The following is a 13266-nucleotide window of genomic DNA, read 5'->3' as shown; positions in this document are numbered from 1 at the left end:
CATTCACACTCCCCGCTTCCTCCTTTCTGTTTGTCTCAGTCTCTCTGTTCCTCTCCTTTCTCTTTCTCTTTCTCTTTCTCGGGTTTGTGATTTATGTTTAAAGGTACCAATATTACACAGATTGATTCTTGTGAGCTTTAAGTGATGTTATAATGTTTCCTCATTAAAAACAGACCTGGAGTTGTGTTTTGTTTCATTCGCACATGCTTGAGTAATCTTTTATTATTAGTCTGTCTGGCTCTAAATGCTCTGTTCCACCTTGTGATGTCATGAAGTGGTGGTTTTCAAGTTAACAGCTCCTTTTACTTTTTGTTGAGTAGAGATTTCCAATTCCAGGGCTGATATTATCCAAATGATTCTAGTGAAGGTGCATGGAGTCAGTATCCCGGTTATTGTCATAAGGGTTGGGTCAAGTGGTAACGGAGGGAAACAGGCAGATTTTTTACATTCAAATGTCTCTTATTCAGAAACTAGAGGAACTATTGAAGTAAGTAAAGTATCAGAATGTAGGAAAGAGTTACACTCCAACAGGGTCAAGTTAAACCTGTGATATTCTTTCAAGTTAATTAAATTTAAAAACTCATGTCGGTAACGGAGGGAATGAAATATGCAGCACTTTTTGGGCAATAAATCCAAACAGTGATAACTCTTGGTTCTCACTTACATATCCTTAACAAACTGGTTTGAATATTTGCTTCATATAGTTTTCTACCATATGGTACAAGATTAGGTTGAAAAACCTCTTACTTTTTGAGTAATGAGATTTTTTATTAAGAAAGGTCATGGTAACGGAGGGAAAATTGTACAAGCAAGTAGAAGGTGCATGATTTTGTATAATTTGTCGCTTTTTTTCTTCCAAATACTTTAATATTACTTCAAAATGAAAAGAAACTATTTCTATAAAATATGTCAGTCCTTCCAAGCAAATTTTTATCATTTTAAATACTTTTTTTTTTTCAATCATATACCTTCATCAACAGTTCAAAGATGGAATAACACAAGATATGGTGAAATACATCAGTTTATTTACATGATTTGCAGGTCTTTGAAATTTGGGAAATAATTTTTGTTCCATGTTTCATACATGGTCTGTTTAAAATGTATGTAACTTTAGAACCAAAAATGGTACAGAAAAAAGGTACACAGTTTCATAAACTAGAGTACATATGTATCTGTTCAATACATTTTTATATCAGATGCATTAACTTGAATTTATGGCCTTGTTGTTTACTTCTGCTTGACCGGGCCCAGTAACCAGGATACTGCGTTTACATGCCATAGTATTCCGTTACTATCGGAATATACTGGTTTCTCATAACCGGGATACTGTCTTATTTTGGGATACTGAAACCGGGATACTGCGTTTACATGCACCATGACAAAACCGGGACACTCAAAAAACCTGATCGTACCTGGGACGCTCTCACAGTGGAGCACTTCCTGTATTACCACAGGAAATCACAAGGTGGAACAGTGTTTTCTGTCTGAAAGAAGAACTAAATATGCAGAGTTTGTGTGTTAAATGTGTGAATAAAACAAACCACAACTCCAGGTCTGTTTTTGATGAGGAAACATTATAACATGAATCAGAAAAAAAACATAATTTTATCAAACTATTCATAAGTAGCTTTTCGATTTTGCGCCGTAGAGGATAAACTCACTCAGGTGTGTAAGAACATGCAAGTCAATGGCTACTTTATATTCATATTTCCGTCATATAATCTATACAAAACCACAGTGGAAATCCTCTGTGTTCATTTCACGTAGTTGCAGTCTTTTTTTTCTTTTTTCCTTTCTTTCTTCGGAGTAACTCAGCCCGGTCTCTCGTACACGTTGGTGTTTTCTCTCTCAGCCTCTCGGCGGAGTCTCTGCAGACTTGCGTCACACTGATGCTTTGAAAGGCAGTATCTGAAACCTCCTCTACACATTACTCTCCTCTGGGTGAAAAAGTGCTCGTTCCCTCTCTCTCCATCGCTCACTCCTCTATCTCCCCCTCTCTCTCTCTATCTCTCTCTCTCTCTCCAATTTATCTCCCCTCTCTTCTCCCATTGCCCCTCTCACTCCCTCACTTACTACGACTCTCCCCTTTCTCTCTCTTTCCCTTTCTTTCTCTCTCTCTGTCTTTCTCCCTCCCCTTCTCTCTCTCTCCCTTTCCCATCTTTCTCTCTTCTTTCTTTCTTTCTTTCTTTCTCTTTTCTTGCTCTCTCTCTTTTCCTCTCTCTCTGCCCCCCTCTATATCTCCCCTTTTCTTTCCCCTCTGTATCTCTTTCTTTCTTTCTCTCTCTCTCTCTCTCTGCCCACCTCTCTCTCACCTTTCTCTATCGCTTCCTTTTTCTCCTCCCCTCTCTCTCTCTCTCTCTCCCCCATTTCCTCTCTCTCGATCTCTCTCCCTCCCCTTCTCTCTCTTTCTTTCTATCTTCCTCTTCCTCTCTCACCTTCTCTCCTCATCTTTCTCTCTCTCCTCTCTCCCCTTTTTCTTTCTTTCTTTCTCTGCCCTCTCTCTCTCTCTCTCTCTCTCTTCTCTCTCTTCCCTTTCTTTCTCCCTCTCTCTTTCCCTTTCATTCTCTCTCTCTCTCCCCACTCCCTCTCTCTGTCTTTCTCCCTCCCCTCTCTCTCTCTCTCCCTTTCCCATCTTTCTCTCTTCTTTCTTTCTTCTCTCTCTCTCTGCTCTCTCTCTTCTCTCTCTCTCTTCTTCTCTCTGCCCTCTCTCTCTCTCATCTCTCTCTCCTTCTCTCTCTCTCTCCTTCTCTTCTCTCTTTCTCTTCTCTCTTCTCTCTCTCTCTCTCTCTCCCACTCCTTCTCGCTCGATCTCTCCCCCTCCCCTTCTCTCTTTCTTTCTATCTTGCTCTTCCTCTCTCACCTTCTCTCCCCGTCTTTCTCTCTCTGTCCTCTCTCTCCCCGTCTTTCTTTCTCCACACTCTCTCTATCCCTCTCTCTACCTCTACCCCCCTCTCTCTCTCGCCTCTCTCTATCGCTCCCTTTTCCTCCCCTCTCTCTCATCCCTCTCTTTTCTCTCCCTCTTCTCTACTACACTTCTTGCCTGGGACTAAATTATTAAAGTTTTAGCCTGGATGCTGCAGAGTGTGATTCTGCTCAGAGGAATCCTGTACCTCAGATACATAAAGACGCTCCTGGATTTTACTAATGAGACTCGGTGAAAATCTCCCCACGTACGACTGTAAGGCCCCCCCCTCCCGGAGTGTCACGTCCTCTTTAAACCACACCGCTCCACTGAGGTCCACACCTGCTGCAACACTTGGCACGATTTGGCTGATGTCTCTATGGAGAAAAATGAAACAAAACAGAAAAGTTAGTGGAATTCAAAATAAAAGTTTGTGTGGAAAATTATTATTAAGATTATTATTAAAATCATAATCTTAGCAACCAAATGCAATACTTTGTGATAGGGGTGTAACGGTACATGTATTCGTGCTGAACTGTTTAAGTACGGGACGTTTGGTTCGGTGCAGGACTGTGCATGAGTGAGTTCATGCAATCTGTGTGTTTACATTCCACCATGACATGTGCAGCTGCACAAAGGCTCGGCTCTTTAATATTCACAAGTTAACTCGTCCGTTATTGGGGTGGCAGTGTTTCCCGCAGTGCTTCATAGTTAGGGCGGCCGCCTTGACAACAATTGCCCCCCCCCGCCTTGACCTAGTCCCTCCAAACCACGTGAATCCTTGCAAAATTTTAATCATTGCGCCGGGGTCCACACTTTCACCTTTTGTTGGCATGGAATCTCTATCCCCCCCCATTGACATTGACATTGTAACTGCAGCAGATCTGCTCTTACTGCAGACAATGTGGACAAATTTTTGTAAAATTCATGCTGGAAATGTTAGTGCTGCGTTTTACTTTTTGAAAAGTTTTGTTTGCTGTTTACAAGGAATTTATTTCTTATAATATTTCATACATTTATTGCTTATTTTAGAATATTTTATTTAACTTATTAGTATTACCAAGCAGCACTTTGCATTTATTTTATTTTCCCATTTGTATAATGTTAAAACAAATTGTTGCATTTTCTTCCCATACTGAACCAAAAATGAACCAAACCCTGACCTCAAAACTGATGTACCTACCGAACCGTGATTTTTGTGCACCGTTACACCCGTACTTTGTGATAAACCTGTTGGCGATTAGTTGGCAATACGTTTCATTGGGCGTCCGTCACCTGCTTGTTTCTATGGATGTGCCTACCTTATATTTATTTAAGTACAGTTGGTTTTATCGCTCAAAAATACCTAGAAAAACAAACATTCTGACTATGAGAGCTCCACAGATCTGACCTGTAACTTGGTCTAGTTTGGTTTCCATGAAGATAGAAAGGTTTATTGCCATACTGTGAAACATTCCAGGCAAAGCAATAACATCTGCATCGAGAAAAGCATTTGACGGACCCTCCACGAGTCACACAATGCATATTGAAACCTGTTGGCTAATTTTTAATTATTCTTTTCTAATATGCACAATACACAATTTAAATGAGGTTCTGAACATGAAACTCCTGAATGATGGGTCAAATGCAAACTACAAATTTCCCATGAGAACTACAATGAGTCTTAGCCCATGAAATCTAAACCAGATCTAAACTATTTTATTTTATTTATTTATTTCATTCATAAAGCATAAAAAGACATCTACAGTGTCACAACATCAAACACACAAGAAATGAATGAAAAGGAGCAGAAAGAAGAAAAAAATCTTATGTTATCTGCCCCCCTTTTCCTTTTTCAAGACAAAACATCAACACTGATCGTCACTAAACATTCCAGATCAGTTCAGGCACAATTACTGATCAATTGCAAACAGTAAATCTTCATTATTATACACAACTTAGTTTTCTTTTTCATACAGACACAGTGCATTCGATTTTATATGTTTTTTAAATGTCGTCATTGTACTTGATTCTTTTATTTCTTTGTCAAGACTGTTCCATAAGTTCACTCCTTTCACAGCGACACTTCGCTCCATAACCTTGGTTCTGAATCTGGGTTTTTAAACATGTAGGTTCCTTTTAAATTGTAGTGGCTTGTTCTCATCTCAAACAGTTTTTGAATATTTACAGGTAATAAATTACACTTTGCTTTATACATGACTTTGAGGAGACTTAAGTCAACAATATCCTGCATTTTCAACACTTTAAGTTGAACAAATATTGGGTTGGACGTGTCTCTACAATGACTGCTGGTGATGATTCTCAAGGCCCTTTTTTGTAAAATAAATAAAGGTTGTACTGTATTTCTATAACTGGACTATTGTAGGTTCTCTTCTAGGACTAAACCAGGTCTAAATGTAGGACTACACAGTCAGTATAGTTGTTTGAGACAAGAAGGATTGAATGATCATCCAGCAACTATTGGAAATGTCGAGTACATATAAAACCACTTTGGAAACTTCTGGTATTAACTTCTATCAACCACGTTACCGAATTTCATACCGATTCTGTCCATCGAAGCTAAAAATTGGTTTCACAAAAGCAAAACGTGTACCTGTTTACTTACCGTCAGTATGAACTCTCCGGACTTTGCGATAGTCGTGTCGAGTCCGGCTGTGCTTTCATTGTAGGGAGTATTATACCTCTGGCTACATCCGTTGTTTTGTTTTTCTTTCCCCAGGGTCCGACTCAGTGGCACATGCAGATCATCATGGAGAAACTTCTGAGGACCGTGAACCAGACCGTCATCTCCATGGGCCACGACTCCCCGTTCATCGTAAGTGCAGCGTTTTATTTATGTTTTTTGCGGCTTTGTTTGGCTTCTGGTCTAAATCGCTTGTTGTTGCCGTTGGTTACAATTAATTTTAGAGTTATTCCAGACTATTTCGCTCCCCTTACATTCTTAGATCTCTTGGCATTTTGTTGTTAAAGATGCTGTGGACCGTGTTTATGCTTTGCCCCTGTACAATATTGCAATTAGAGGTGGGTAATATTATAATATATTTAATTAGGGCTGGATGATAAACCAAAACAAATAATCTTTTTGGCCTCTAGCCCTTTGTTTTGTCTTATTAAAGGTGCTGTACCTGATTTTTGCTTTCTTAAAAATGTGAAAAACAGAACTAGTTCATTTCAAAATAGCTTGCAGTGGTCCAAAGTTATTCCTCTCTTACTTTTATGCATCTAGTTATTCATTATCGTAAGCACTTTTCACAACTTTCAGAGCGGTAAAGCTGCGACAAGCAACAACTAATATTCTAACCGTCCACTTTCACAGTAAAACGCACCGTGAACTTGGGCTACGTTCAGACTGCGGCCTGAAGTGACCCAAATCCGATTTACGTGACCTGTATCTGATCTTTTAATGGCAACACAGATCTGATTTTTTTCAAGTGTGACCCAGGACACTTGGATATGTGCTCCTAAAACCGATACATATCCGATCTTCTTGACACGCGACTTCAGACTAAACGGCCAGGTCACATTCATCCCACCTACACGTCAGAGCTCGGAGTCTCATAAATGGAGGGAAAGCGAGGTTAGAGAGTTTATTAATATTTGGGGAGATCCCTGTATTCAGGCCAAACTGGAGGGTTATTATTCGAACCAGGCTTTTTTTTTTTTATGATTGCCAAAGAAATGGTCGAGCGCGGCTACAGACGATCCTGGCTCCAACGTCAATGAAAAATAAAGAGCCTGTGAGACAAATACAAGGAGACTAAAGACTCAAACAAACAAAGCGGCCGTGGACGTGTAACCTTAGCCTGATTCATCAGCCAGTTTTACTTTGTGGAAACCGTTTGACCTCGCAGCAGTAGAATTTGTTCGCTCGACGATAGGTGGGTCCTTTTTTTTTTATTTAACCAGTCGCTGCTATGACGTATGTAATGCGCCAAATCCTGTAGGAAGAAAGGAAGAAAGAATAACATCTTTCCCTTTGATAAAACTCACCAAACATTCTCTTCGTCCTGGCTTTAAATCCTCGATCTCAGGAATCATAAAGTATGGCTCTTTGGTGATTGGCTGGTGCTCGGACTCGCACTTTCAGGATTCTTGCAAACCGTCTATTGTATTCCGATTCCTGACCTAGTCGCTGGAGAGAAATTAGATTGAGCTAGGCACTATGTGGAGCCAGCCTGGCTAGTGTAACCTGTCCATTTTACGAAGAACTGGACCGTATTTTAGGAGACAAGCCCAGCGTTTAGGCAACTTCTGTAAACACTGTGTCGTCGTGTCCTCTAATGCGCATGTGGGACACTTTTAGGCCGTTTAACTCTTTCCCCCATGAAGACGACATTTGACGACCCCCCTGAACCCTTAATGACGACTTTTGACACCTCCGCTGTATCACTAAAGACGTGATTTGACGACCTTTAGAACTGGCTCGGTTTTTCACATTTAAACAGAGACTGTGATAGGTCGGGGCCACTACAACCCACACTAGACTGACCAATAGGATTCAAGGATATGTTTTCGCCGATTTTTTCCGAAGTTAATCGAAATAATGACGATGTTAGCTTCCGGAAAAAACACAACACGAAACACGTGCAATGGAAAGATCTCCCTGCGGCGCACAGTTTTAGAAATAATGAGGAGCGGACGTATTTTATGGATAAGTTTAGAGAAAGTGACTTTTATAGATTTCAAAGTGATGATGAGGTTGATTATAAAGTGGAAAACAGCGATAGCGACGGACTTACAGAGAGTGAATCTTACGAAGATGAGAATGCCGCTGATGCGTCTGTGTGGAGTCCTGCGATATCCGAACAAACTATCCGGGCTTTATACTCGATTATGAACCAAAATTGCCCTGAAATCACTCGTGGAAGTCTGTTTTCTTTTATGCAGTTATGCTCTATGGGCAGCCCTAGTAACATATGTATGGGTTGTTCCTAGTAGGCGTCCAGGGGGGAAAGAGTTAAAGTTCACACTGGAGATCACACACAAGTCGCATTTAATTGGAAACGTGATCAACCTCGCAAAAAAATCGGATTCCACAAAAAAAATCTGAATTGAGCGTTAAGCCGTGCAGTCGAGAAACAACATTTTGCTCAAATACATGGAAAGAAAGATCAGTTACAGCACCTTTAACCAAACAAAACTGTAGCTGAAATAAAAGAAAAGCCAAAAAATACAACAAAAGTTTTCGACTTAAAACATGGACTAAAACATGGACTAAACCTGGACTAAACCATAGACTTGGTTTAGGACTTTGGTTTTGGACCAAACCAGAACTAAAGGCGGATTAGACCAGAATCGATCGATCAGGATTTAACCAGGACTAAACTAGAACTAAATTAGGATCAAACCAAGACTGCAGCAGAACCAAACCAAGTCTTCTACAGGATTTAACTAGGACTTAAACAGGAATGAATAAGGACTAAACAAGGACTAAACCTGGACTAAAACCATGAACCCTATTCAAATCATGATCAAGCAAAGACTGAAGCAGGAAAAGATCACGACTAAAGAAGGGTTAGATTAGGACTGAACCAGGACTGAACCAAGGTTGAACCAGGACTACACCATGACTAAACCATGAAAAAAAAAACTGAATAGGCCATTGTAACACTAGTTGATTCAGTTACGCACAACCTTCCCCTCCTTTGTCCCGTGTCTCCGCTGTGTTGTGAAGTGTTTTAGTTATCTTAGTTCTTGTTCAGCGGTATTTGTCTCTCTTTCTATCAATACGAGTTGCCGTGATTGTTGCAGTGAGCCAAGCTAATCATGTACTTGGGGAGTCCTGTATTGTGTTACAGATCACTACTTTGGGCTGTTTTTGTTGTGCTAATGACTGTTTTCCTCAGAGCCAAATACAAAGAGTGCCATTTCAATCTGCTATGGTAAGAGATGAGTTTCTGCGTCACCTAGCAACGCAATATCTACATAAATATATACATCTATACTAGTGCTGTCACGATACTAACATTAAAGGTTGTACGGAGGATTTTTTTTAGTTTCAAACTGTCAGTGAAAGATTAAAATATCATTACAGAGACAGAGCAGCTTTGTAATTATGATGACCAAAAAAAAAAAGAAAGAAAATCTATCAACTGTGGACGTGTTGAGGCCAGATAAACATCAGCCAATAGAAAACGAGGCTCCCTCATTTTCTATTGGCTGTTAGGTTGTCAATCAAACTCCCTAGTATAACTGACTCGTCGGAGCGCGGGGATTACGTGGTTTACGCAGCGGTTCTTAGAGGCTTTTTCGAACTGTCGCTTCCTCGCATTTCGCACAAAGTTTGTCGCAACGGCGGACGAGAATCCACGACCGGTTCGCCGCAAAAGAAAGTCCGTTTTTGAGGTCGCTGAAAGAAGAAGAGAAGGGGAAAAGGAGCGAAGACAAACTGAGGTGATTCTTGGAGATCTCGTCCAGCGATGAATTACTTCTAGACAGGTCACTTCAACAGTAATTCTGAACGCGCACAAGGACTGTCGCTGTATTTCTCTTCCCTTAAAAAAATCCTCTATACAACCTTTAAGATATTAAGGAAAAGATTTGGCACTCAAGACTGATTCTGATACCACGATAATAATACAAATGTGATTTTTAACATTCAATCATAGGACTTTCTTTTATATTTATTTATTTTATATATACATGCTCGAATAAGTATCTAGTTTCAATACAAATTTTAGTATTAATTAGTATCTGAGTTTCATTACTTTTGACGAGGGCTGAGTATCATTTAGAAGTTGCTGATACGATACATACGATACAGTACATAGGCCACGATCTCGATACAGTTCACTTTCAGTTCGACACGATACGTTTCGAAGTGGTTCGATATGGTTCAATAAAAACTAAAGGTTAAATCATGGCTGTGATACTAAAAGTCTTTGTTAAAGCACTTATAAAACAGTTGATAGTCAAGGTCAGTTAAAAACAATCAATTCAGTCATTGTGTGTCCTTAGGCAAGACACTTTGCCCACATTGCCTAGTATGAAAGTGGCAAGGCAAGTTTATTTGTACAGCACAATTCGTACACAAAGTGCTTTACAGAATAAGAAATATATTAAAATCATAATAAAAACAAATCAAAACATAAATAATCATGAAGATTAAAATAAAAAAAGAGAGACATAAATTGGAGAGAAGAGTGCGGAATGAAAACCTTTCAGTTTATGCACAGTTAAACAGAAATGTTTTGATCCTGGATTTAAACAGCGTCACAGAAGAGTCTGTCTCACATGTTCAGACTGTTCCAGGTTTTAGCTGCATGAACCTGAAACTCTGACTCCCCTTGTTTAGTCGTGACTCTGGGCACCAGCAGGAGGCCGGTCCCTGAGCTCCTCAGAGTGTGAGATGGTTCATATGACACTAACATGTCACAGATGGACTTTGGTGCTCGGCCATGGAGAGACTTGTACACAAGCAGAGCTGCTTTAAAGTCTATTCTCTGAGGCACAGGAAGCCAGTGCAGAGACCTGAGCACAGGACTTATGTGCTCGTACTTCCTAGTTCGAGTCAGGACCCGAGCTGCAGCGTTCTGGATGTTCTGGATGTTCTGGATGTTCTGGATGTTCTGCAGCGTCTCACAGCTCGTTTGGAGAGACCAGTGAGCAGAACATTACAGTATCTAATCTACTGGAGACAAACGCATGGATAAGTGGTGTGTGTGTGAGTGATGGTGGTGGTCGGAGGGACCGATGGCACTGCAGCCGCGCCTCTGTCAGTGTGCCCCAGGGCAGCTGTGGCTACAATAGTAGCTTACCATCACCAGGGTATAGAGTGAATGAATAATGCTGTATGAATGAATCCTGAATGAATAATGCTGAATAATGCTGTGTAAAGTGTCTTTGGGGACAGAAAATATCTGTGAAAGTGCTATATAAATAAAGACTTACTTACTTACTTATAGTGCTAAGTTTGTATGAAACGTGTTGCATAAACAAGTTTCCGTCCTCTAAACAAGCAACAAAACTGTAGCTCTCTAACAAAATAATTTAGTAAAATATACCAAAAAATAAACCTGGTAGTATATCGATATAGCAGCCCATGATATCGATACTGTATCATCACATTAAATCATACGATATATCGATATTTTGATATTTTGAACACCCCTACTTTTGACAACTCTAACTCTTCACTCCCTTTTGAGACTCTTACTGGGTTCTGCAATGCAAAGATTCATTTTGTTATGAGATTCAGGTTTGTTTTGCTCATATGCTTAAAAAAATCCAGTCAATAAATCAAAATCAGCATAATTTAGGTTGGTGCTAAACTTTTTTGGCGGAGGATCCTTGATTGTTTGACAGTGTGGATTGATTGTTGTTAATGATCAGATCTATGGAAAAGCAAGCCTGCATGTGGCAAGAATTCATATTTTTCAAGTCATTTTGAGCTATAAAACACCTGTAACTGAATAAATGCAAGGCAGGTTTGTTTAATGGCTACTGTCAATGTTGGGGAGTAACAGATTACATGTACTGGAGTTACGTAATCAGAGTACAAATTATGAGTAACTGTATTCAGTTACAGTTACTGTTTCAGTGAGTGGTAATTGGATTACAGTTACTTTGTTGAAATAAATGGATTACACGGCGGTATTTTCCTCTTTTCACATTATTTTTATTTATTTATTTATTTATTTTTTTCGGTAATTCCACTCATTGCTGGAAAGTAAACCAGGTCTAACCAGGTCTATACTAGATCTAAACCAGGTCTAAAACAGGTCTAAAACCAGGACTAAACCAGGTCTAAACTGTATCTAAAACAGGTCTAAAACCAGGACTAAACCAGGTCTAAACTATATCTAAACCAGGTCTAAAACCAGGTCTAAAACCAGGTCTAAATCAGGACTAAACCAGGACTAAACTAGGAATAAAACCAGGTCTAAACCAGGTCTAAACTAGATCTAAACTAGGACTAAACTAGATCTAAACCAGGACTAAAACCAGGACTAAAACAGGATTTAACAGGACTAAACCATACTGCGCGGACCGTGTCTCCTCGTCTTCTATCAATACTATTATTAATACGGTTAAGTTTCCTCGTCTTTGCTTCTCTACAGCAAATCAAGTAATCCAAAGTATTCAGATTACGTTACTCACTTTAAGTCATTTAATGGATTCCGTTACAAACTACATTTTGGCGTATGTCATCTGTAATCTGTTGGGGAATACATTTAAAAAGTCACCTTCCCAACAAAGAAATAACATCTTCCTGGAGACGAGGAAGTAGCAAACACTCCACCTTAAAAGTTTCATAGCTGAAGATCGCGTACAAGTAGAAAAGATCTTGGTTCTTAGTTTCCTGTCGTTGAAAAGCCGACGGCGCAGACAATAGATTTGAGCATTTCTATTTTCACGTAAGAGTCTCTCATTGGCGGGTGTGTTATTGACTCGTCTCTGTCGCGAGAGGCCTGAATAGCCGAGGGTAAAGACTTCCCGTGCGTGCGTCACTCTATGGCTCCGGCTTTGATCAGGTAATTCACATAAGGGGCCTGAGCACTCTGCGTGATAAGGCCGTATCACTGCTCCCGGGATCTACTTTTGTTCTATTATCCTAAGTGCATCTATTTGAGCCGCGCCATAAAGGAGCCGACTTCAGAAGTGAACCGGGACAATGTTCAGCGCCTGATGGACGGGGGCAGGGTGACCTGATTTAATAAACGACCACGACGTAATGTGACCTTTGACCTTAATAATCTTAAAGGTTCGCTGTGTCAACTTTTCTCGGGTTGTTGTTTTTTTTTTTTTTTTGGATGTTTTTTTTCACAGAGTTGTTTTTACTCGCGGAGTTTCAAAGTGTTCAGAGTCATTAAAGCAAAGGAGCTGGGGTTATTAGGTCAAGTTCCAGGTCAGATCTGTGGAGAGGCGACACTCCTCACAGTCATAATGTATGTTTCATGGTATTTTGGAGCGATAGAAAATACTTGTCGTTGAAGAAATGTAAGAGAGATCAGTTTAAAGTCATACTGAGGAATGTTTGAGGCTCTCTTTCTCTTTCACTCAGTCTCTCCTCCCTTCCTCCTACTCTCCTACCTTCCTCTCTCTCTTCCTCTCACTCTCCCTCTTTCTATCCTTCCTCCTCGTCCCCCTCTCTCCCTTCTCCCTTCCTTTCTCTCTCCCTCGCTCCTTCCTTTATCCCTCTCTCCCTCTCTCTTGCCTTCCTCGCTCTCTCTCTAACGCTCCCTCCTTCCTCGCCCTCTACCTCCAACCATCCTCTCTGCCTCTCTCCCTCCTTTCTCCCTCCTCATCTCTCCCGCTCCCTCTCCTCTCTCCGTCTCTCCCTCCTCTCTCCTCCCTCTCTCCCTCCTCGCCTTCTTCCCTCCCTCTCTCGCTTCTCTCTCTTCCTCCCTCCTACCTGCCTCTCT

The 13266-nt window shown here is 40.5% G+C and overlaps 1 protein-coding gene across 1 annotated transcript in view; it reads left to right on the top strand.

The window, feature by feature from the left end:
• The window catches only part of dock1 (dedicator of cytokinesis 1), a 708121-nt gene that overhangs the window by 280766 nt on the left and 414089 nt on the right, over positions 1-13266 (top strand). The window contains exon 27 of the mRNA XM_055150424.1: positions 5622-5717. Within this exon, the coding sequence (XP_055006399.1) occupies positions 5622-5717 (96 nt within the window). The remainder of the gene's footprint in view (positions 1-5621; positions 5718-13266) is intronic.

The sequence above is a fragment of the Boleophthalmus pectinirostris genome, unplaced genomic scaffold (assembly GCF_026225935.1).
Source record: "Boleophthalmus pectinirostris isolate CB_2022bp ecotype Guang Dong unplaced genomic scaffold, ASM2622593v1 HiC_scaffold_14, whole genome shotgun sequence".
Taxonomy (NCBI): domain Eukaryota; kingdom Metazoa; phylum Chordata; class Actinopteri; order Gobiiformes; family Gobiidae; genus Boleophthalmus; species Boleophthalmus pectinirostris.
The sequence above is the reverse complement of the archived record's forward strand: the minus strand, read 5'-3'. Positions and strand labels throughout refer to the sequence as shown.